Below are 23,462 nucleotides of genomic sequence, written 5' to 3'. Positions count from 1 at the left end.
TTCTGGACAACTCTGAAGGGCCATCCTAGTTCCAGGGTTCCTTGTGAGATCAGCCGAGAGCTTTGTAGTGACTGCACTGCAACATTGCAGTTCAGCTTCTTCCACTGCCCAGTTCTATTTCCTTGATGCCTCCTGAGTGTCGTTCTCAAGAGTACTACTCCCCAATAAACCTTCTTGCACACCCACACACACAAAAGGAAGATCTAAGTGTAAGGTGGCAACAAACATTTATAATCCTTAAGCATTCACTGTATGTAATGAAATAACTTCTTACCTGTGAATCTGGAATGGTCCTAGCTATGTTCATTCTCAGGAGAATCAAGAAAACAGTTATTCGCATCATTTTCTGTGGTTCAAATGAATAACCTTGAGGAGTAACTAATCTAGAGTCTTAAAATTATTTTTTTATAGCTCAGTGTATAAAGTAGAAGTTTAAAAGGATGTTTTTAAAGCAACAGAAGATTTTTTAAAAATAGACTTTATTTTTTGGAGCAGTTTTAGGTTCATAGCAAAATTGAGCAGAAAGTACAGAGCATTCCCATATTACCCCTTCTTCCTTCCCTCACTATCAGTGTCCTGCACCAGAGTGGTACATTTGTTACAATTGAAGAACCTACAGTGACACATCATTATCATCCAAAATCCATAGTTTACATTAGTGTTCACTCTTGGTGTTACACATTCTATGGGTTTTGACAAATGTACAGTGATAAGTATCCACTGTTATAATATACAGAATAGTTTAATTGCCCTAAAATCCTCTGTTCTCTGCCCTTTCCCTGCCAACCTCTGGCAACTACTGATCTTTTTCCTGTCTCCATAGCTCTTCCTTTCCAGCATGTCACATTGGTCAAACTGTATAGTATGTAGCATTTTCAGACTGTCTTCTTTCACTTAGTAATATGCATTTACAGTTCCTCCATGCCTTTTCATGGTCTGATAGCTCTTTTTTTTATTTTAAAGCATTGACTAGTACTCCATTTGCTGAGTGGTACCACAGTTTATCCATTCACCTACTGAAGGACTTTTTTTTTTTTAATTAATTAATTGGGTTGCACTGGACCTTAGTTGTGGCTGATAGGCTTCTTAGTTGCGGCTCGAGGGCTCCTTAGTTGTGGCTTGAGGGCTCCTTAGTTGCGACAGGCAGGCTCCTTAGTTGCAGCTTGCGGACTCCTTAGTTGTGGCATGTGAACTTTTAGTTGCGGCATGCATGTGGGATCTAGTTCCCTGACGAGGGATCAAACCTGGGCCCCCGTGTTGGGAGCACGGAGTCTTAACCACTGCACCACCAGGGAAGTCCCCTGAAGGACGTTTTGATTGCTACTAAGTTTTGGCAATTATGAATAAAGCTTTCATAGATATCCGTGTGCAGGTTTTTGTGTGGACGTAAGTTTTGTTTTGGCCACACCACACAGCATGTGGGATCTTAGTTCCCTGACCAGGGATGGAACCCACCTCCCTACAGTGGAAGTCCAAAGTCTTAACCGCTGGACCACTAGGGAAGTCCCATTGTGTGGATGTAAGTTTTCAACTCATTTGGGTAAATACCAAAGAGTGTGACTGCTGGATTGTATGGCAAGAGTATGTTTAGTTTTGTGAGAAAATGCCAAACTGTCTTCCAAAGTGGCTGTACCATTTTGAATTTACACCAGAGTTCCCATTACTTCATATCTTCACCAACATTTGGTGTTGTCAGTGTTTTGGTTTTTCACCATTCTAATAGATGTGTAGTGGTATCTCATTTTTGTTTTAATTTGCAGTTCCCTAATGACATATGATGTAGAGCATCTTTACGTGTGCTTACGTACCGTCTGTATATTTCCTTTGGTGAGGTGTCTATTCAGAACTTTTGCCCATATTTAAATCAGTTTGTTTCCTATTGTTGAGTTTTAAGAGTCCTTTGTGTATTTTAGATAACAGTCCTGTATCAGATATTTTTTTTGCAAATATTTTCTCCCAATCTGTGGCTTGTTATCCTTTTGATGAAGAAGTTTTTAGAAGCAATGTTCAACTCATTTATTAGACATCTACTCTGTGCTAGACATTGAAGTAGAAGCTGGGGTTGTAGCGGTGAGAAAACTAGACATGACCTCTGTACTCAAAATCAAGAAGGGAAGACAAAGTAATCAGGTACGTGTAAGTGCTGTAATGAAGTCGATTCAGGGTACTGTGTTGGTGCTAGGAAAGTTAACCAGTTGGAGGAGATCCACAGAAGCTTTCATGCTAACGTTTATTGAGCATTTATTATGTTCCAGGAACTATCCCAAGAGCTTTATTTTACAATTACTAATTTAATCCTCCCAACAACTCTGAGATTATTACTGTTACCATCATCTACATTTTATGATCTGAGAACTGAGGCACAAAGAAGTAATGGTGGAGGTGGGATTTAAACCCAGGCAGGAATTCCCTGGCTGTCCAGTGGATCGGACTCTGCACTTTCACTGTCCGGACCCAGGATCGATCATTGGTTGGGGAACTAAGATCCTGCAGGCCGCACAGTGCAGCCAGAAAATTTAAAAACAAAAACAAAAAACAAGAACAGGCAGGGGAGCTCTAGAGCCTGTACTCTTTACCACAACACTGTACAAAAGTTTCTTGGAGGGGTTGGCATTTAAGCAGAAAACCTAAGGATGATTAACTGAAAGCTAATCCGGTAATAGAGGAAGAGGTCCTTAAGTCAGAGGGAACAATGTGAGGACAGGCTAAAGATCAGAGAGAGCAGGGCAAGTTCAAGTATCCGAAAGTAAGTTATAAATAGAGCAAAAGATATATGGCTAGGGAGGTAGATCAGGCCATAGAATAAATGCCTGGTAAGCCAATCTAAGGAGTCTAGTTTACCACATCCTAAGGAGGCAGGAAGCAGTTGACTTGTTTGAGCAGGAGAATAACATGTTGGATTTTTATCATTGAAAGATCACTGAGAGAAATGGATTGGAGGGGAGCAAAGGTGGTTTGGGAGTCAGTTGGAGTAATAAGATAGGGTTAATGGCCTGCACTAGGTAGTGGAATTAAAGATGGAGAGAAGTGAGTGGAGTTAGGAGATACTATATTTAGAAGGAAGAATTGTTACAGCTTTAGTGGTTGATTGGCTGTGAGAATTGAGGGAAAAACCCAGATATGACTCTCAGATCATGGTTTGGGCAACTTGTTAGGGGGTGGTGCATCCCCTGTAGAACTCCAGAGAAGCAGTATGGGAGGGGGCTGGAGGATCAAGGGAAAGGTGAGTTAAGATTTGGATTTGCTGAGTCGGTGAGTGATTGATGAGACAAGTTAAGCAATTGGATATGCAGGTGTAACCTAATTATATAGGTCTAGCACTTAGGAGAGAGATTTGATACCTCTATCTCTGTCTATATATCTGTCATTTTTATATAGATGATAAATTATAAATTAAGCAATGGAAGTAAGAATGGACTAGTCAGTAATTTCACACATTTTGAGAGAAGAAGTAAGCATGAAAAGTATTTGTTGGTAATTTTGGTGAGTGCAGAAGCCAGGATACAAGTACAGTAGTTGAGGTGTGTATGGGAGATGAGGAATTAGCTGGAGTGAAAGGTGGGATAATGGATTTTTAATTTTGGGTTCCATTAAAATTGGGAGAGCTTCAAACATGTTTTAAGGGAAGGAGAAGGGAGAGGTGGGAGAGGTTGGAAACGTTACTGAGAGGTGATTACAGAATGAAGTGTTTGACTAGGTTTGAGAGGATGGAATCCAGAGTCCAGATGAAGGGATCAGATCCAGGAGGAAGGACCTGCAGCAGCTTCTACTGTGATAGAGCAGGGGCGGGAATTTCTATGTTGGATATCAGGAAGGGGAAGCAGTTCTCTCCTAATGGCTTCAGTTTTCATTGTAAGAAGTAAGAAGTGAGGCTTTCTTCTGAGAGTAAGGAGCAGACTATGTTGGCAGTTTGAAAAATGTCGGAAGGGGATATTGGAAATAGTTGCTGTGGAGAGTGAGTGAGAATGCCAACAAGGATGTCATAGAAACATTGCCAGGCAGAGGGCCCAGATAAGGTTGATGACCAAGAATTTATGGTGGCACTGGTCTGCATGAATTAATTTTAATTTAAGTAGCAGTGTTTTTTGTATCTTTGTGATATTCTATACCACTTCTATTTAAAATGGGATTTTAGGGTTACAGAATTTTTAGAGCTGGAAAAGAGGCCTTTGATATCATCTTTCTGTTTCTTTTTGACCAGTGCTATTTTTTTTTTAAACAAGAGAAAATTTGCTAAGTGAAATATTACAGGAATGACCCATATATAAAACAGCTAAAAATGATGGTGCTTTGATGAGAGCTGGTAATTAAAAACCCCAAATCTGGAGTCCAACTACCTGGACTTTAACCTGGCTCTGTTTCTTAGCTATGTAGCCACTAAGCTCCAATTCCCTCATCTGTAAAGTCAGGATAATAATGGTACCTACATCATAGAGGTTTCTTGAATTTTAAATACAATTTTATCTTAGTACAGGGCTCTATAATATTAGTTTGGTTAATTTGGTTAAAGCAAAGCTGGGGACCATTCTGGCAGCCCTACCTGCCTGGTTCTTACTTTATTCTATGCGGTGGTTCCTGAGGTGCCTCCCTGGATGGAGTATAGTTTGAAAACCATTGATCTAGTTTGTCTCCTTCAATTTGAAGATGAAGAAACTGGGCTCTGGATTGAGGAATAACATTTTAAAGGTCACAGACCAATTTCTTCTGCTGTAGGCTGCACACAGCTGTTATTGCTGAATTAAGCTACATAACCATGTTTAGATGCTGCAGCTTCTCTTTAGGTGGTATCTGAGAAATAGAAGATGGAACATTGAATTAGAAGAAAGCGTAGTATTAAAAAAACTATAAAGGAGTCAATTGATAAAGTAATATGGAGTGCCTTATGATATATGTAGTACTTAGTAAAGATTGATCAGATAGACGGACTGAGTAGTTCCTTATGTATATTCTTTAGTTGTTTATCCTGATAAATTTAATTTTGAATAGTCTTTTAGAAAGAATATGCAGTGATCCCTTGGAAGTTCTAAAAGGCTTGACAATTCCTTAGGACACTACCTAATTTATATTATGTTAGAACTATAATTTATAGCAAATATGGGCCTTTTGCCACCAAATCTTGGATTTATTCTTTAAATGGTGATGAAAAACTCATAATTTTTATGGCAAATGAGGTGTGAAGCATAATCAAAAATATGGTGTCTGATATATATTGGTAATAAATAGTTTGTTACTGGCAATTCTTGTGAAATGTGATTTAAATCATAAATTATGCCATTGGGTCCTAATTACAAAGTTCTTTACAAGATATTGTGCTCTTCTGATTAAAAAAGAAGTACTGTATAATTCTACAGATGTATATTGGAAACAACATTGTTTTAGACTATGGGGATACAAAAGTAAACAGGCATGGTGTTTGTCTTCTAAGAACTTTCATGCCATCCCAGGAATTGTGAATTGCTACAACTTTTCTGGAGAACAGTTTGCGTCAATCTGTATTAAAAGCCTTGAAAATGTGTCTATCTCTTGATCTAACACTCCTAGGAATTTGTCATAAGAAGAGAATCTTAAGAAGTGCATAAAGATTTCTAACCTTAACCATAAAGAATTTCACCTCTCGTGAGAAGGCAATTTTTTGTATCGTAAAAAAGGAAAAGTTATACAAACAACGACTTGATTTGGCAAAAACAAAAGTCTAATTTTCTCCCCTTTTCTTGCTCCCTTTGAGTAAACAGAAAGGGAGGAAAAAAGACATTAAATGTCATCCACTGATACACAATGCAGCAATTCCTTCCTCTGGCATATTCTTCAGTGCTGTCCTCTTCCTCTTTCCATCCTCATTCTGTGGCTCTGGAAGCATTTCTGCCCCTGAAGTCTTGCCTTGCAGTCTCTGGCCCCCAGCTCTGGGATTAGGTTCATCAAGGATAGAGGGGGTTTAGAGGGCTGAGGAGAAGGAAGGGGTTGCAGTGGTAGAAGTAGGAGGCTTAGGGGAAGAAGGGCCCCTATTTTGTTGAAGGTTGCACAGAATCTGACTTAGTCATCCGTGGAAGCAGAGCAGGTAGAGTAACCTGGCTAAGTTTCAGTCAAAAAGGTCTTACTGGACTAAAAGGAACTCTCATCTGTTGAGTGCAGAGCTTTGGCTATGAGGATGCTCGTCTCTGCATTGTTTATAATAATAAATAAATATAATAAATATAATAATATATATTATATAAATATAATAAAAAATTACTAATAACCCAAATGATTATGGAAACTAGTTGAACTGATATGCCCATATATTAATAAAAAGGTGAAGAATATAGCAATTGATATATACAATATAGTAAACAAAAAATATGTATTTTGTCAGTTTAGTTGTGCAACCAGCATTATAGTCCTGTACCTGGCTTCCCTTCACGCATACCCTCTTTGTAAATTTCCAGCTCTGGGTACATTTTACACTCTGCTTTGTTCATTCCAACTCCAGATCTGAAGATTATTGCTGAATTCAAAGCCACAGAACCATGACATTTGATCATCAGTGCCTCTTTTTCTCATTTCTCATTGCCATTTTCCACAAGGATAGTTCCAAAATTTTCTCCTTTCCTCATGCCTGTGGTGTGCTTCCTTATCCTTTCACATGACAGGAATACCTAAACTTCCTTCCATTCTTCCTCTTGATTCTCTGCTTCATGATCGGCAGCTGCCAACATTTTGGCTCTCTTCATTAATTGAAAACTATTCTGTCTTATAATTGTATGTGAACAAGTCTTAATTTCTCTTGAAAACTTTGAGCGCAGGGACCATTCTTGTTCATCTTTGTGTTTCTGGTGTTTGAAATTATTTCAAATGACCATGAACTATTTGGTGGTCTCTTGATAGTCCACAGTAGCTATGGATGGATATTAGTTGGTTCCAAGATACTGTCCAAAAGCTCCTTTTTTGAAGTTGGAAGCATATTTGAACAATTGAAACTTTATCAAAATTGCTGTGTAGTATTGTATTTTAAAGGCAGGTTTACATTATCAGTTATTTTGGTATTAAATTCATTTTGCCTGAAGCAACAGAACTTTAGTAATTGATTTCATAATCATTATTTCTAGATATACTGTACTGTTTAGCAGTATTGTTGCAAGTGAATGTAATTGGTAGTAGTTGATTCCTAGTTTGCTGGGTTAATGTGTTCTAAGGATTTTAAATATAGATACATTTATCAGTTTGTTATTGAACATAGATTAGTGGGAAAGTTGCTTGGAAATAATAAAATTTTTTTTCTAACAGTAGAATACTAATTTGTATTTTTTGTTTTTATTAGGTAAGACTATCAGTAATAGAGTGATAGACACAGCCCCAATTTTTGCTACTGAGCAAGTATTTTATAAATACATTTATAAAACTGAATATTGCATACAGTTTTCTTTAAAGCACACATGCTTATCAATTAGAGTAAAAATAAAGTTTGTATTACAACATTCTTTTCCTTTTTTGCTTTCTCTTTTTAGGCCTCATTGCTACGATTTCAGAGTACCCTGGTAATAGCTGAGCATGGAAATGATACCCTAGCACCCATTACATTAAATACCATCACTGCAGCCACACGTCTTGGAGGTGAAGTGTCCTGTTTAGTAGCTGGAATCAAATGTGACAAGGTGAGAAATTTTTAAGGTCAACCATAGCAAATATAATCTCCATCAAGAGACAGGGAAAGATGGAGACAGAGAATTATGCTGAGGACTGTAACCCAAACTGGTCTCTGATCCTCATTAAATGCTGAATGTCACAACCGTTACTATGTGTGAAAAAAGGAACTAAAAGGTTTGCTCACCAGGCATTTTATCTTTTGAAATGAGGTAGAATACTTAATTTAGTTCCACTGGCACCATCATGTACCATCAGGTACCAAGTAGAGTGATAATATTTGAGTCCCCTTAGAGGTTAATAGCCGATCCCTTTTTTGTATTGATGAATATGCTTGCTAATTGCTTTTAGTTCCTGTAAGTGGTAAATCTGGAAAAAGTATCATGGGTGTTAATTTTTAATTGGTGTAAGAATTCAAATGTAAGTATTATGCTTTCTAAACTATAGCTGCTACTAAAAGGTGTTCTTCATTTTGGTTGTTGTTGAAATAAGACAGTGACAGCTTTGTAAAGTAACCCCCTGGAAAGGAGCTCTAATGTGGTATGCAGAGTCTGTACCTCTGGGCTGTAGTGTAGTTGAAAGTGTGCTTCAATTAAGCTTATCCAGCTTGAGCCGCCCGTTCCCTCTCACTATACAGGAGTTGCCAGTTGTACAGCTGGGGGCTTGGACCTCAGAGGAAGAAATCCCTAATAAAGCATGTTTCTTTTTAGAGGATTTAATTCATTTTTTATTAAATGGCATTGTTGCAGAGCATGTGATGTAATGCAGGTTCAGAATGTTAGTGTTGTTTCTGTCCATATTCTTACGTGAAATTGGTATCTTAAAAGAATGTATTCAAGCAGGTTTGCGGTTATGTGGATTTCTTTACCAAAATCCTGCTAACACTTGTTGAGTCTTACATAGTTATTAACCACAATGTATGATGATATAGCTAAGCTATCTTTTTGGTTGCCCTACTTTCAGATATACTAGTTCTGGATTTGATTATTTATTTTGCTGTGATTTTAAATAATTATTCTAATATGACTTAAAAATATTTGATGCTATTTTATTTACATTATTTTGAGAAAGATCAAAACAAATCATCTTTTCTTCAGTTACAATTTTATTGTCGTGTCACATTTTAATCTTAAAGAAAAACAATCAGTACCTGTATATAGAGACTCTGTTAATAGCCTAGGCATATTTCAGTTTTATATTGTTTTCTGTAGCTGTCATAAACAGCAAGTGACTCTTCTGTGTAGTGTCTGAAGTTTTTGCTGTTTTTTTTTTTTTAAAAAAAGATGGTTTTGATAGTACAAGATTGTCTTCCAGTGAACACTTGATTCAGAAGAGGTGCTTTTGCACTGCGTTCTTTCTTCAGTGAATATTGTTGCAATCTTACCCTCCATCAAGGGAGGGGACAGGAGGCACAGCATTTTATGCCTACACCTCAGTGAATCAGCATGGAGGTAAACAAGAAGACAGTAGACCATAATATGATTACCATGTTTCTCCTAAAGCAGAAACTAGTTATGCTGTAATTAAAGAGATTTAAAAGAAGGAATTCTAATTGCCTTCTGTATACAGGAAGTCTGAGTGGTCAAAAAGCTTTCCCAGAACCCCAGCCTGATTCTAAACAGAAGAAATGAGGATTTCAAATACAAAATATTTTGCTTCATCATAGATAAATATATGTCAGTGAGTAGGAACTCAGTGGTTCACAGGGGACTGTTATATAAGATTTTCTTTATTGCCCAGATTCACTAGTGCTCACTCACTAATTTTAAAATCAGCAGAAATTATTATTGCCAGATAAAGTGCAGTAGTCTGTATATCAGTGTGGTTAACTCCTGTTCTTTAGCTCTAGGAACCCTGAGTCTGAAGTGTATTGGCTGTGTTGTTATTGTGAGAGAATCTAACTGTTGCTTCATTTTCACCATTTCTAAAATGATGAATTTACATTTGCACTGAGTGAAAGGAAAGAGCACAATGTACAACTAAATTTGAGTAGACAGCTGTGTTGATTTTGGTTTATCAATTAGTACTTCTCTTTTTCAAGGCAGGAATTTTTGTTTAAGGTCAGTGGACAGTAAGATCAATTGGCTTAAGATTTTCTTTGTTAAATACTTTTTTAAATTCCCAAGTAGTCCTTTTTTCCATAAGAACAGTTTTTACAGTTGACCATTAAGATTTTATGCTCTGTTGATAATTGTAGTGGTGGCTCTGTCAGTATCTTTCTGTTAGATGGATAATTGAAAACTCTTTTATTCACAGGTGGCACAAGATCTCTGCAAAGTAACAGGTGTAGCAAAAGTTCTGGTGGCTCAGCATGATGTGTACAAAGGCTTCCTTCCAGGTGAGTTTTTCCAGTGGAAAGAAATAAGTTTATGAATTTATGAAATAAATAAAATACTATAAAATGTGTTTATCAAATGTGTTTAATTCTCAGAGGAACTGACACCATTGATTTTGGCAACTCAGAAGCAGTTTAATTACACACACATCTGTGCTGGAGCATCTGCCTTTGGAAAGGTGAGAAGACTGAGACTGTGGAATCTGATGTCATTGCTTGGAAGCATTAGATTTCATTGTGCTGAAAATGTACAACAGACTTTGTTTAGATAGCTAATCCTGGCTTTCAGAATTAATGTGATAGTTTTGCTAAAATTTATTCTTTCAAGATTTTATAATTTCTGTGAAAATGCTATCTCCAGGCTTTCCATTTTGTCACAGAGAGAACTCTGTTCTTTCAAGATTTCATCATAATTTATTAGAATGCCTCTTCCAGATTTTCAGATTTTGTTATGGAGAAAACTATTTAAAAAAATTATTTTACTTTAAAAACAATGTTGAACTTTCTCATTGTGTCAATGTCATTTGTATTAGTAACCCATTATAAGAGATGGCTTTGAGTGACTGATGGATATTTAGAAAGGCCAAATTTATCTATTTGGGGGATTTGGGAAGGGCTGTGTGGTGGCTGAAGACATCCTTAGGGTAGAGAAAGGTGTAATCTGATCATGTGCATTGTGATATGTCTGAAGAAAGAATGAGCTATGAGATGGGTCGTGGTCTGCATGAAGTTTTAAAAAAAGGGAGGGGGAATGTAGGGGGAGCCCAAGAGAAGGAATTTGTCAGTGGGTCTTTCTTGCTCTCCCTGTGACCATGGGTATTATTCTAGCTCCCTTTTCTTTTATCCCATTCTTAATAAGCTGCAGCTTGTAGTTTTTATTTTTACCTTTAAAGATGGTAAATTAAGTTGTACGCAAATACATTCTTATTATAAAAGATGCACACAGTAAAGCAGTATGCAGAGCAAGGTATCACAATTGCCCTTTCTTATTCCCAACTCTCTTCCCTCTTCCAAAGTACTGGTGTTAATAGTTGTACATTCTTTTAAGCCTTTTCCCGTGGATTTTCAAATTATAATAGATGTACAATTTTTTTTTAACTTCTAGAATGGGATAGTGTAGCATGAATTGTTTTGTGACTGGTGGTTTTCACTTAAGAGTATATCTTGAAAATATTTGCTCATAATGTGTCTATCTCATTTTTTAAATGGTTGCATAATATTTCATAGTTAGCCAAGGATGGACAGTTAGGTTATTTCTAATTTTTTGTATTTATAAACTTTGCTGTAAAGAAACGTCCTTGTATATACCTTTGTATACATGGGCTGGTATTTATTTAGAACAGAGGTCTAGAAGTGAAATAGCTGGGTCAAGACTATGTGCTTTTAAAATTTTGATGTATATTGCTAAATTGCTCTCATGAAGGGATGCCTCAGTTTGCACTCCACCAGTTGCCTAGCTTGCCAACACTTGCTATTGTACATTTTAACATTTCCCCCCCAATCTGATGTGTGAAAAATCATATCTTTAACAGTTTTGCATTTCTCTCATTGATAGTGAGATCAAATATCTTTTCATATAGTTATCAGTCATTTAAATTTCTTCTTTGAATTGTCTTGATTTGACTTTTTTTCCTTTTACATTCACAATTGTATTTGATTTTTAAATACGAGTTTGGGGAATAAGATATAAGCTCTTTCATCAGCTAACCATGTCGAGTGGTAATAGCAGTGAGTTCCCAACACATTGATCTCTTTTCTTGCAAAATGAATAGTGTTTGTGAATATTTATCTGTAGTGCAATATTGCTTCTAGACGTGAATCACTGCAAACATGTAGGGATCTTGCACTGTCACCCATGTGAATTGCTCTAGTTTGTTTTTAAGCTCACAATTATCACTTTGAATTCATTAAATTTTTTCTTTTAAGATTAGTAGAATTTCTAGGCAATAACAGAATTTGTAATCTACAATGTAAATACATGAGTTTAATCAATAATTGTTCTTTTACTAATAACAATGTGACAACAATTAGGTTGTCACATTGCAGACTATCATAAGTTTTCCCATTTTTGTGTGGGGTTTGGTAATTGCTAAGTAAGATGGTTCTATATATATGACATATGATATATGACTCTGGGCTAGTCACTTACCTTCCTGAAATCTGTTTTCTGATATGTAAAATGATGCAGTTTGGCCAAGTGATGTCTATGATCTACCAACTAGAAATGTTAAAATGGAATGGGTTTTTTCTATGGCAGGTTTCACTTCCCTTGGAAATGATTAAGTCAGAGGCTTGACATCCAGCTACTGTACTTTGGATTGTTGTAGATGAGCATTGAACTAAAAGATCTTTATGGACCATTCCATCTCTGAGAGTTTGGTTCTGTGTTGGGTGATATAAACAATTTCGTAAGTCCGAGTTTCTGTGATGACAGTTTACCTAAAAGATTGTTAAACCAAGAAGGGGTGTTTGTTGTATCTGATTAGCTAGATTTTAATACTCTAGCCTTGATTGCTATGTTGTGACATACGGGAGTTTTGAGAACAAAGGTCACATAGTAGTAGCTGTTGCTGCAGCCTCTGAATGGATTTGGAATGAGGAAGAGTCCATCAGATTAAGCTAAACAATTGGCTGTATAACAGTTCTTCACCAATTGTGTTTTCAAGATACCACACCTTTGTACTGGTATGCTAGAATTTTAAAATCTGTCACCTTTTTGTGCATCAAAAGAAAACTGTGTTAGTTATTGCCTCTCCTTCCCTGAAACCATGTGGTTGAGCCTGTTGGATAGTGTAGAAATAGATCTGTTTACCATCCATCCTCTTAGGAGATTCAGACAGAAGATCAGACCTGGAAAAACGTGTGCCTTTAAGTACTGTGGTAAATTTTTTTTCAAGAAGTGCTAAAATAAAACAAGGGATAATAGAAGTACAAAAGATATTAAATTTCAAGTTTAGAAAGTTGTAAAACTTTAAGAAGAAGCACAGTCTGCATATCATAAAATTTGTAAGAGAATCTGCTCAGCCAGGTAACAATATTCCAGCAGTATTTCCTGAACAATTTAAAGAAGGTGGCTCAGGAAAAGAGTTACTTACTGAAGTAGGCTTTAAATGCTGACAAATTTGGTTTCTTTTAAAAGCACATGTCTTCTAAACTTCTTATTTATCAAGTTAGAGCTATGTTTAATGGAATTTTAATTATTTTCCCAAGCCCTTTATTTCCTATGAAATCTTAATTTTTTCTAATTGTGGATTTATAAACTACAGTACTTTTCAGTAGCTCTTTTAGGTAGCAATAGATTGAAAATTAGAAAATATAGATTTTCAGATGCAACAGGAGGAAATTTGATTCAGGCTTTTAACACTTGTTAGCATCGATTTATGTAGAACTGCTTATTAGATACGGGCCAGAGACACAAGAAGCAGAAGACACACAACCTCTGTTCTCAGGGTGCTTTATAAATTTAGTTGAGGGTCATATAGTATGTATATTAAAAAGTATTTTAAAACAAAATACACGTTAGTGCCAATTAAATAGTATAATTGTACATGCATGCAAGAGGATGAAGAATAAAGGAGTGATTAGAGGATAATCCTGAGAGAATTCTTAGAGCAACAGAGAGGGTTTGGGGTTGGAGTGAGGAGAGGAACTTGAGTACTGTCATAATGAAAGTTTGCCTGCTAGAGGTAGTATCATGTACTGAGTTTAGGGGATGCCATGGAGTAAGCTCTCTGTAGAAAGTAGTGTAGAATTCACCTTTTCTATTTATGTGATCAAAGCAACACTTCACTTTTAAAATTACACTTAGATGGTGTCATCATCTAAGAGAACCTCTGAGTCTAGAAAGCATGGATATTCATTCTACACTAACTGATTCTGTTTTAGAGCCTGAGAGTCAGAGAAATTTAGAGTAGAAGCATAGAGATTCTCTTCCTCTCATTGTGAGGTGAAGTAACTAAGGCCTGGGAATATTGTGGCTTGCCCAATGGTCCCTGCTAGTGGGAGCAAAGTTACCACATGTATCTATTCCAGAGATGTTATATGCATATACAAGGAAAAGCACATACATTAATTTTTGTTGAGATATATATGTGTGTGTGTATATATATATATATAGAGAGAGAGAGAGAGAGAGAGAGAGAGGCATTGTGCTTTACTTTTCTCATTTTTTAAAATTATATGGATGAACTGTAATTTATAAACCTATCCCCTGTTGATGGACACTTAGGTTAGTTTTGATCTTTTTAAATGCAACATCACTTTTTAAACAGATGAAAATGTCTGCTTTGAAATTATTTCTTTCATGTACATTAAATAAACATATACAAGTATGTTCTTTCTCAGTATTTGAGAATTTTACTACTACTCTAAATATTTTTCTATATTATCTAAATTCAGTAGTCTATAACTGTCACACTTCATAAATGATGATCATTAAAGCAAATATCCTATCTCATAATTCAACATACTGAGTTAAGGTAGTTTATTGCTATAAAACTCTTAATGTAGTTAGAGTAATCATCGAGTCTTACTTATGCTCAAAGACTCTCCAAAAAGTTGTGCTTGAAATTGTGGTATGTCTAAAGATGCATGTGAAATATAAAATATTCAAATTAAAATTTCTATAGAATTTCCATTTAGAGAATGTTATTGCTGATAACTTTATAGCCATCCATCAGCATGTATGTGTGTAACTCACTGCTTATTTTGCTTTTAGAACCTTTTGCCCAGAATAGCAGCCAAACTTGATGTTGCCCCTATTTCTGACATCATTGCAATCAAATCACCCGACACATTTGTGAGAACCATTTATGCAGGTGAGTACCCAAGGAAAATAATTAATCAGTATGTTAAATTTTTGAAAACTTTAAAAGCAGAGATTAATCTTGAAGACAGGATTTTGAAATATGGACCATCTTAAGATTTCTGAGGAAAATCTTAGTCTTAGAATTGCCACTGGACCATGACATGACATTCTCTCTGGTAAATCTGGAACACATTTCTTTCCTTCCTGATCATTCAGTGTACAGAGTGAGATTTTTCCAGTGATCAATAAAAGTTAGATTTACTATTTAGTATATTTTGTAAGTGGCACCTGGAAAAGAAAATTTTCTATTTTTTAAAGTAGTATTTTCTTTTTTTTTTTAACATCTTTATTGTAAAGTAGTATTTTCAGTCTTCTTTGCTGCTTCTACTTCATTTCCGTCTGCATTACGATATTCGTTCTGGTATCTCTTTAGTTGATCTTTTGCTAAGCACGCTGGTCTCTAGTGGGGCTGGAGAAGGCAGTGAACTCTGTTCTTTCTGATCGAAGTTGTGCGTTTCAGTATAAATGGGCAATTCTCAAATCAGATCTTTCATCATTAGTAGTGTTTAAAGGGAAATATTTGGTCATAGTTTAGGTTACTCTTAATGTGATTGCTAATCCATAAGAAATGTTTCAAATCCTTTAAAAGTCTTGATGCAGACACTTCCTGTCCTTTACGCCTGATCATGTTTTCACTTATTTTCCTCCCTTAGCAAGGCATAGTAGCTTCGTTCTTATTAAGTTGTTGCAGCTCATGTTGTTGAGTTACTGATTATGTTGTTTTTGGAGAAGGAAGCTTTTGTTTATATTCCTTTTAGGAAGAGTGTACCTGATTAGTGTGACTGCCTTTTCCAGTTTGTTTCTTCCACGCAGGTCAGCACTTGTTCTATTTTTAAAGACATCCAAGGTTATACAGAGAGCCACTGATATGTTTCTTCAGTGTTATAGTCCTTTAATCTTATACTTAGTAAAGGTAGAAAACAAGTAACTGGTCTACAGTTATTTCTTCCTTCTCTTTGTGAAGTAAATTCTGAACCTCAAAGGACTATTTGGGAGGTTTTTTGCCTTTCATGGTGGTTTTTTAAAAATAAATGTGTATTACAGGAAATGCTTTATGTACAGTGAAGTGTGATGAAAAAGTGAAGGTGTTTTCTGTCCGAGGAACATCTTTTGAAGCTGCAGCGACAAGTGGAGGTAGTGCCAGCTTAGAAAACGGTGAGTGTTCATTTGAATTTGTTTGTATTTATTTCAGTTTTTTGGTTTTTAGCTCAGACATTATATTAGAATAAGAGAAGGCTTCTAGTTAAATTTCTAATGCAGAGTGTTTGAGAGCTCAATCTAAATATTATTCCCAAGTTTATACAAAAATAAGAAATATTTATATCATTTTTGGTCCTTGGATATTTGCTTTGGTGTACATCAAAAGGGTAGGAGGGGGGGTGCATTAAGATTAATCCGTTATGTTGCTGTAAAGATTTTTTACTCCCCTCTCACTGTTGCCTGTTATAATAGAGATTCAATATAATGAAATAATTTAATAATAGTAAACTTATGGAAGGTGTTATACTTTAACATATACAGTATTTTGTTGAACCCCATAGAGAGAGGCTTATTCCAGTTTTATAGCTAGACTCAGAGAGTTACATGACTTCTCAAAAGTCATACAGCTAATGAGGTGAAGGCTGGAATCTAGTTGTCTTTCATAAAATCAGAGAGAATGAAATTAGTGGCATAAAAAATTCACAGTAACTAACAAAGTTAAATTGCCTGGAATTAATTCTTTGTGTATTTCTCTTAAAAAATTATTTTTTACTGTAGAACTTGAATTCATGCTCTATGTTTTATTATATGTATCAATATATGCAGCATCAAGTGCTTCCCCAGTGGGGATATCAGAATGGCTTGACCAGAAATTAACAAAAAGCGATCGACCAGAGCTAACAGGTGCCAAAGTGGTGGTATCTGGTGGTAAGTGGAATATTGTAATTTATTAATTTTAAAAAATGATGTAAACTTAAAATACTTTGCTTTCATTAGTACTCATTTTAGAGGAGCACAGGTGTTTTTTCAAATGTAAGAAGTAGGCAAGTTGCGAGTATTAGTCCCATTTTACCGATTAGGAAAATGAAATCATGAGTTTAATACAGTTTGGACTTTCTGTTGCAAATCTGTGTCATTGGCACCAGGGGGAGCATGGTACAAATCTCAACTCCATAGCTTTGTCTTTTTGACTGACTTCTGTGTTATTCAGAAGAGTATGGTTGACTTCTGAAATCACAGAAAGAACTGGTTGGAATCTCAGGGCTGTGTTGTATGATTCCCACCTTTCACTCTACTTTGAAAGACCTCCAGTGCAGTCCAGGTCTTGCTGTGTTGTATGATTCCCACCCTTCACTCTTCTTTGAAAGACCTCCAGTGCAGTCCAGGTCTCTATGGATAACTCTTTGAAAGTTTTTTCGCATTTAGTATCAAAGCTGTTAATATTGCACAAGACTTGCTTCTTTTTGTATGTCATGTTTCTTTTTTTTTTTTTTTATTTTGCGGTACGCGGGCCTCTCACTGTTGTGGCCTCCCCCGTTGCGGAGCACAGGCTCCGGACGCGCAGGCTCCGGACGCGCAGGCTCAGCGGCCATGGCTCACGGGCCCAGCCGCTCCGCGGCATATGGGATCCTCCCAGACCGGGGCACGAACCCGTATCCCCTGCATCGGCAGGCGGACTCTCAACCACTTGCGCCACCAGGGAGGCCCCATGTTTCTTACTTAAAAAAAAAAAAAAAGACCAAGAAACAAACAAAAAGGCCTACATTTTATAGCCTGTTGGCTTTTTAAAAAAATAACTGCTGTGATTTAAAAATCTTCACAAACTAAACATCAAATGAAATAATTAAGCTTCCAAACAGCCTCCTATTGCAAGTGGCATTGAGAGGAAATAATTTAATATTTCAAAAAAGGTATATCTGACTAGTTTATTCACTTATTTTTTAAAGAAATGTTTATTGGGTATATGTTCTCTGCCAGGCCCATTGCAAAGTGCTGAAGAAACAAAGAGGAAAAGGCAGATTGTTCTTGCTCTTAAGGAGTTGAAAGTCTAGTGGAATGACTTCCATGAAAATAATAACTTCTTTCAGTTGTTCAGCTAAGTATTGCTAAATATAGCAGTGACCAAGATAGGTAAGGATCTTGTTTTGAAAGAGTTTTTCTTCTAGTGGGGAAGACTGATTTTAAAGACTGATTATACCATTAGTTAACCAGTTAATTACAGTAGTGCTGAATGCTTTATAGGAGAAGTACAGGAGTATCATGGGAGAACTCAGGAAAGGCTTTATAGAGGAGATGGCAGTTGTGTAATATGAAGATTCACTCATGTATACAAAGTTCAAAATTTTTATGGAATGGAGTTTATATTTGCTCAATATTTTTTTTCATCTTTTTAAATGAGGTCGGGGTTTGAAGAGTGGAGAGAACTTTAAATTGTTGTACGATTTGGCAGATCAACTACATGCTGCAGGTAAAGTTACTTTCCTTAGTAGAAAAATGTTCCCATTTCGTTGGAAATATTTTTTCTTCATTATTTCTTTTGTATATAAGTCATTCAAAGCTGCAGATTTTTTGCTTTCTCTGGTTTTCAACTTTTCTCTCTGAAACAGTTTTTCTTAGTCTCCAAGTAAATGGTATAGTGTTCAGTGAAGAGAGGTTGTCCATGTTCTTTTTTATTATTTACATGACACTCTTAACATTTGCCACATTTTAGTAGTTTTTCCATTAAAAAAAAATTAAATGTCAGCTTCATCGCCTACTTCAGGAATGCCTTATTTTTCCCTTTATTGGTGGTCTAACATAAATCTCTCATACAAGTAGAAATTAACATTTAACATTATTTTTTAAATTTATAGGGAAGAGACATCTTGTTATTAAAAGTATATTGAGAATGGAATGATGTTTTTTGAAAAATCAGAAAACTAAAAATATTTTAGTTTTTAATTATACAACCATTACATGAATATATTCTTCTTTTTATAGAAATACCTGTTTTGTTCTCCCCCTTTTGAGAGTTTTGTGTATAACTTTCTAAGCTTTTCCTGTCCTTTTATATTACCTAATATGTGTACCCATAGAAACAATTATGGTTTTGTCTGAATAAAGGCAGGATATTGACTCTTTATAATTAGATGGTGGTATTTGACTGAGGATATTTCATTCATGCATTCATTCATTCATTCACTGAAGAAATATTTATCAAGTGTCTGCCATTTGGCAGGCACTATTTTAGGAGGTAAGCGAAAGCAATGAACAAAATAAGCAAAATTATTCTCTCACAGCTCTAGAGGCCACAGGTGTGTTGACATCAAGGTGTTGGCAGAGCCACACTCCCTCTGGGGGTGAATCTGTTTGTTTCCAGTTACCAGAGGCTGCCTTGGCATTCCTGGGCTTATGGCCGCATCACTCCAGTTTCTGCCTCTGTCCTCACATTACTTTCTTCTCTCTGTATCTGTTTCATATCTCCTTCTGTGTCCCTCTTACAAGGATACTGTGATGACATTTAGAACCCACCTAGATAATTCAGGATAAGTGCCTTCTCCCAAGATCCTTAATTTTTTATCCTATCTGCTGTCATACAGGTAATTCACAGGTTCTGGGTATTAGAAAGTGAATATATCTTTGGAGAGGCCATTTTTCTGCCTACCACAGTAAACACAATAAATTAGTAAGTAATATAGTGTGTTAGAGGGTAGTAAATGCTATGAAAATAATAGAACAGGAAAAGGAGAAGGAGGAGGATTGGAGGGGGAGGATTGCAGGTTTAAATAAGCTGGTCGGAGTATGCCTTAATGAGGAGACATCTGAATAAAGGTTTGAAGAAGGTAAAGAAGCAAGCCATGAGGAAATCTGAGAGAGAGTGTTTCAGGTAGAGGGACCAGTAAAGTGCAAAGGGCTTTTTGCTAAGGCAGGAAGGTGTCTGGCCTCCGTGAAGAATAACAAGGAGGCCAGTGTGGCTGGAATGAAAAGTGCAGAAAGGGAGAGTGGTAAGAGATAAGATTGGAAGTAATAGACCAGATCACATAGGGCTTGTAGGCCTTTGTAAGGAGATTGGTTTTCTCTGAGTAAAATGGGGAACCATTGAGCAAAAGAGTTGCATGATCTGACACATATTAAAAGCATCAGTCTGGCTACAGTTTTGAGAATAGACTATAGGGTGATAAGTGCAGTAACAAGGAGATCAATTAGAAGACTGTTTCAATCATTCAGGTGAGAGATGCTCATGGTTTGAACCAGGTTAGTAGCTGTAGATGTGGGGAGAAACAGTTTTGGGATATATATTTGAAGGTAGAACCATTGGGATTTCCTGATAGATTGAATATAGATTATGAGGAAAAGTTTTTATCTGGCAGCTGGTAGGATGGAGTTGCCATTAGCTGAGATGGGGAATACCCCAGGTGGCACAGTTTCCAAGGATAGACCAGGAGTTCAGTTTTGGGCATGCATTCAGGCCACCATATGTGCAGGTTCTGCATCCATGGATTCAACCAACCATGGATCAAAAATATTCGGGGGGAAGAAATTCCAGAAAGTTCCAAAAAACAATATGAATTTGCCTTGCACTGGCAGCTGTTTATATAACATTTACATTGTATTTATAATTATTTACATAGCATTTACATTATTCAGTATTATAAGTAATTTAGAGATGATTTAAACTATAGGCATTGCACTTTGCAGATATTACATTTTTTTACAAATTGAACGTTTGTGGCAACCTTGCTTTGAGCAAGCCTATTGGTGCCATTTTTCCAACAGCATTTGATCACTTAATGTCTCTTGTGTCACATTTTGGTAATTCTCACAATATTTCAAACTTTTTCATTACTGTTATATTTGTTACGATATGTGATCAGTGACCTTTGATGTTACTATTGCAAAAAGACTATGACTTGCTGAAGGCTCAGATGATGATTAACATTTTTTAGCAATAAAGTATTTTTAAATTAAGGTACGTACATTATTTTGTTAGACATAATGCTATTGCACATTTAATAGACTACAGTATAGTATAAACATAACCTTTATATGCAAAAAAATCCATGTAACTTGCTTTACTGTGTTGGTTTGGAACCGAACCAGCGATATCCCTGAGGTATGCCTGTATACATAGGTTATATGCAAATATATGCCATTTGATTGTATATAAGGGATTTGAGCATCCTTGGATTTCAGTATCCTTGTGGGGTGGGGTTCCTGAAACCCGTCCCCTGTGGATTCTGAGGAATGACTGTACTAAGTTTTGAGATGTCTAATAATAGACATCCTAATAGAGATGTCAATTAAGCAATTGGTATAGGAATGTGGAGTTCAAAAGTTTGGGCTGGAGATAGAAATTTGGAAATCAATTGCATTTATTTGGCATTTGAAGCCATGAGACCAGATGAACTCACCAAGGGAACTGAGTGTAGATATAGAAGAGGTCCCAGGACTAAGCCTTAGACTCTGCAAGATTAAGAGGTAGGGGAGAAGGGGAGAACAAAGACCAAATGGAATGGGTAAGTAAGGCATGAAAATCAGGATAGAGAGTATGATGTTTTGGAATCCAAATGAAGTGTTTCAGTAAGGGAAAGAGTGATCACCTATGTCAAATACTGCAAGGACAGAAGGTCAAGGACCATGAGGACTGAAAGGTGACTAATTGATTCAGCCACTTAGAAGTCATGGGTGACTTTGAGCAGTTTTAGTAATGGGTGTCGTGGGTAGTGGGGGCAAAAACCTGATTGGAGTGGGTTTAAAAGAATGGTCCTAGGTAGTAGTTACCTGGTTGTATTCACTTTATGATCAGCCATTGAGCAGTAGCACATTTGTGATTTGTGTGCTTTTCTGTATGTGTGTTATATTTTAATAAAAAATTTTTAGAAATAGAATGGGAGGCCTGGCATTGGAGACAGTGAATGCAAACAACTCTTTAGAGGCTTTTAACTCTATGGGAGAGCAGAGAAATAGACAGTAGCTAGAGGGAGAGTGAGACGAACAGAGGGACTTTTTAAAGATTGGACAAATAATAGCATACTTATATGCTGATAGGAATGCTTCAGTTAAGAGGGAAAGATTAATCATACACGAGATAGGAGAGTTACTGGAGAGATGTTCTTGAGTAGATGAGAGAGAATATGAACACAGCTGCAGGTTGATGGGTGAATGTGTTAGTTGGAGCATGTGGAAATTCTCTTCTGATTGTTTCAACTTTTTCAGTGAAATAGGCAGAATCTTAAAGAGTATTGGAAGTTTGAAGAGAGAAGGAAAGATATGAAATTATATCGATAGTTTAAGAAAGATAGAATTAAGGCCTATTTATTTAAAGTAAAACCCAGTTAACATGGCTGAGTATTGGTGTTTTTCTCCAGTCATGCAGAACTATAGTAGGACAGGTATGGAAAAGGTGGAAAGATCGCTTAATCAGTAACCAGAGATGGAGGATTTCCACTTGAGTGTGATGGTACAAGAGGAGGGCAAAGAAATTAAAGACATATGCAAAGGAGTGATTAGAGTCACTGATCATAGAAATTAAGCTGGGTAAAGAAAGAAGAGAGAACATGAGGGGAGAGAGGGACAATGAATAGAATTGTGGGTCCCAGTGTGGTCAGAGGGTTGTTGGAGTAGGGTACTAAAAATAGCCAGCTAGAAAGGAGAGGTCACAGAGAGACTTTGGAAATCAAGATTATTGAGGGATGTTGCTAATGGGCTGGTTGGGGATATGACCATGGGCAGAGTGAAGGACAAGATGACTGGAGGAGAGTTGCTCAAGGAACTGAGAAGCCAGGGTGTCAAAGTCTTCAAGAATTAAGACAAGACTAGTATTGGAGAAAGTGACAAAGACCCAGAAGCTAAAAATCATTGAGGAATGAAGGGAATTGACCTGCTGGTTGATAGATGACACAGCGATATATGGGTGACATAATCTGATGACATGAGCTTCGAAGCTGAAGGGTTTTAAGGAGGGAGGAGGGGAAACTTTGTGAGAGTGGCAGTGAGGGCCTGGTGTACCACCTCTAGGCCCAGTGGTATGAAGATGGTGGCAGACAAAGTGACATCTGCTGGAGAGGGCTGCAGGGGAATCCTTGTCCTCAGGGAACATTTAGACAGATAGGTGGAAGATACAGAGACTTGTGGTTTGCTGGTATCAGGCTGTGAATTCCAGAAATCATAGTGTAAGGTTTCAGGAATTGGGGAGCAGTGGGAGAAGTGTGCAGACTGGGGAGCATTCAGGGCATTGTGGGGATCAGTGTATGGGTTATGAAGGATAACCTTTGAGTCTGGGGCTTGTTGCAGTGACTGATGTAAGTGAAGGGCAGAATGTGATCAGTCCTGACTGACTCGTGATAGGTAGTGGAGGTGAGTCTGTGAGTGTTAAGAGGTAGTGAGGAGTATTCACTAGGGCTCCCCCTTTTTGTCCTCTCTAGATGGAGATGAAGAGGACCTGAGGCTCATTGTTGACCCCTGCTGGGAGAGGGGGTACCTTTTCTCCAAGTACAGGGCTCCTTTTGACTCCTGCTGAATGAGGATAGAAGGCTAGTTAAATTCTCACTTTTATTTTTAGATAGAAAATACTGGTTAAGCCTTTATCTTGTGTTGTATGTAACTGTTTTCTTTATCTGGTCCTAGAGGTAAAGATATTATAATACCTTTCTTTAAAAGCTGTGAAGTTATGGTGTAAAGGAG

At 36.8% G+C, this 23,462-nt stretch overlaps 1 protein-coding gene across 1 annotated transcript in view; it reads left to right on the top strand.

Annotated features, from left to right (window-relative positions):
• Positions 1-23,462, top strand: part of ETFA (electron transfer flavoprotein subunit alpha) — an 85,786-nt gene that overhangs the window by 5,757 nt on the left and 56,567 nt on the right. The window contains exons 2-8 of the mRNA XM_060095136.1: positions 7,482-7,628; positions 9,874-9,955; positions 10,049-10,131; positions 14,670-14,769; positions 15,864-15,974; positions 16,626-16,727; positions 18,199-18,267. Of these exons, the coding sequence (XP_059951119.1) occupies positions 7,482-7,628; positions 9,874-9,955; positions 10,049-10,131; positions 14,670-14,769; positions 15,864-15,974; positions 16,626-16,727; positions 18,199-18,267 (694 nt within the window). The remainder of the gene's footprint in view (positions 1-7,481; positions 7,629-9,873; positions 9,956-10,048; positions 10,132-14,669; positions 14,770-15,863; positions 15,975-16,625; positions 16,728-18,198; positions 18,268-23,462) is intronic.

Source organism: Mesoplodon densirostris, chromosome 4 (assembly GCF_025265405.1).
Source record: "Mesoplodon densirostris isolate mMesDen1 chromosome 4, mMesDen1 primary haplotype, whole genome shotgun sequence".
NCBI lineage: Eukaryota > Metazoa > Chordata > Mammalia > Artiodactyla > Ziphiidae > Mesoplodon > Mesoplodon densirostris.
The sequence above is the reverse complement of the archived record's forward strand: the minus strand, read 5'-3'. Positions and strand labels throughout refer to the sequence as shown.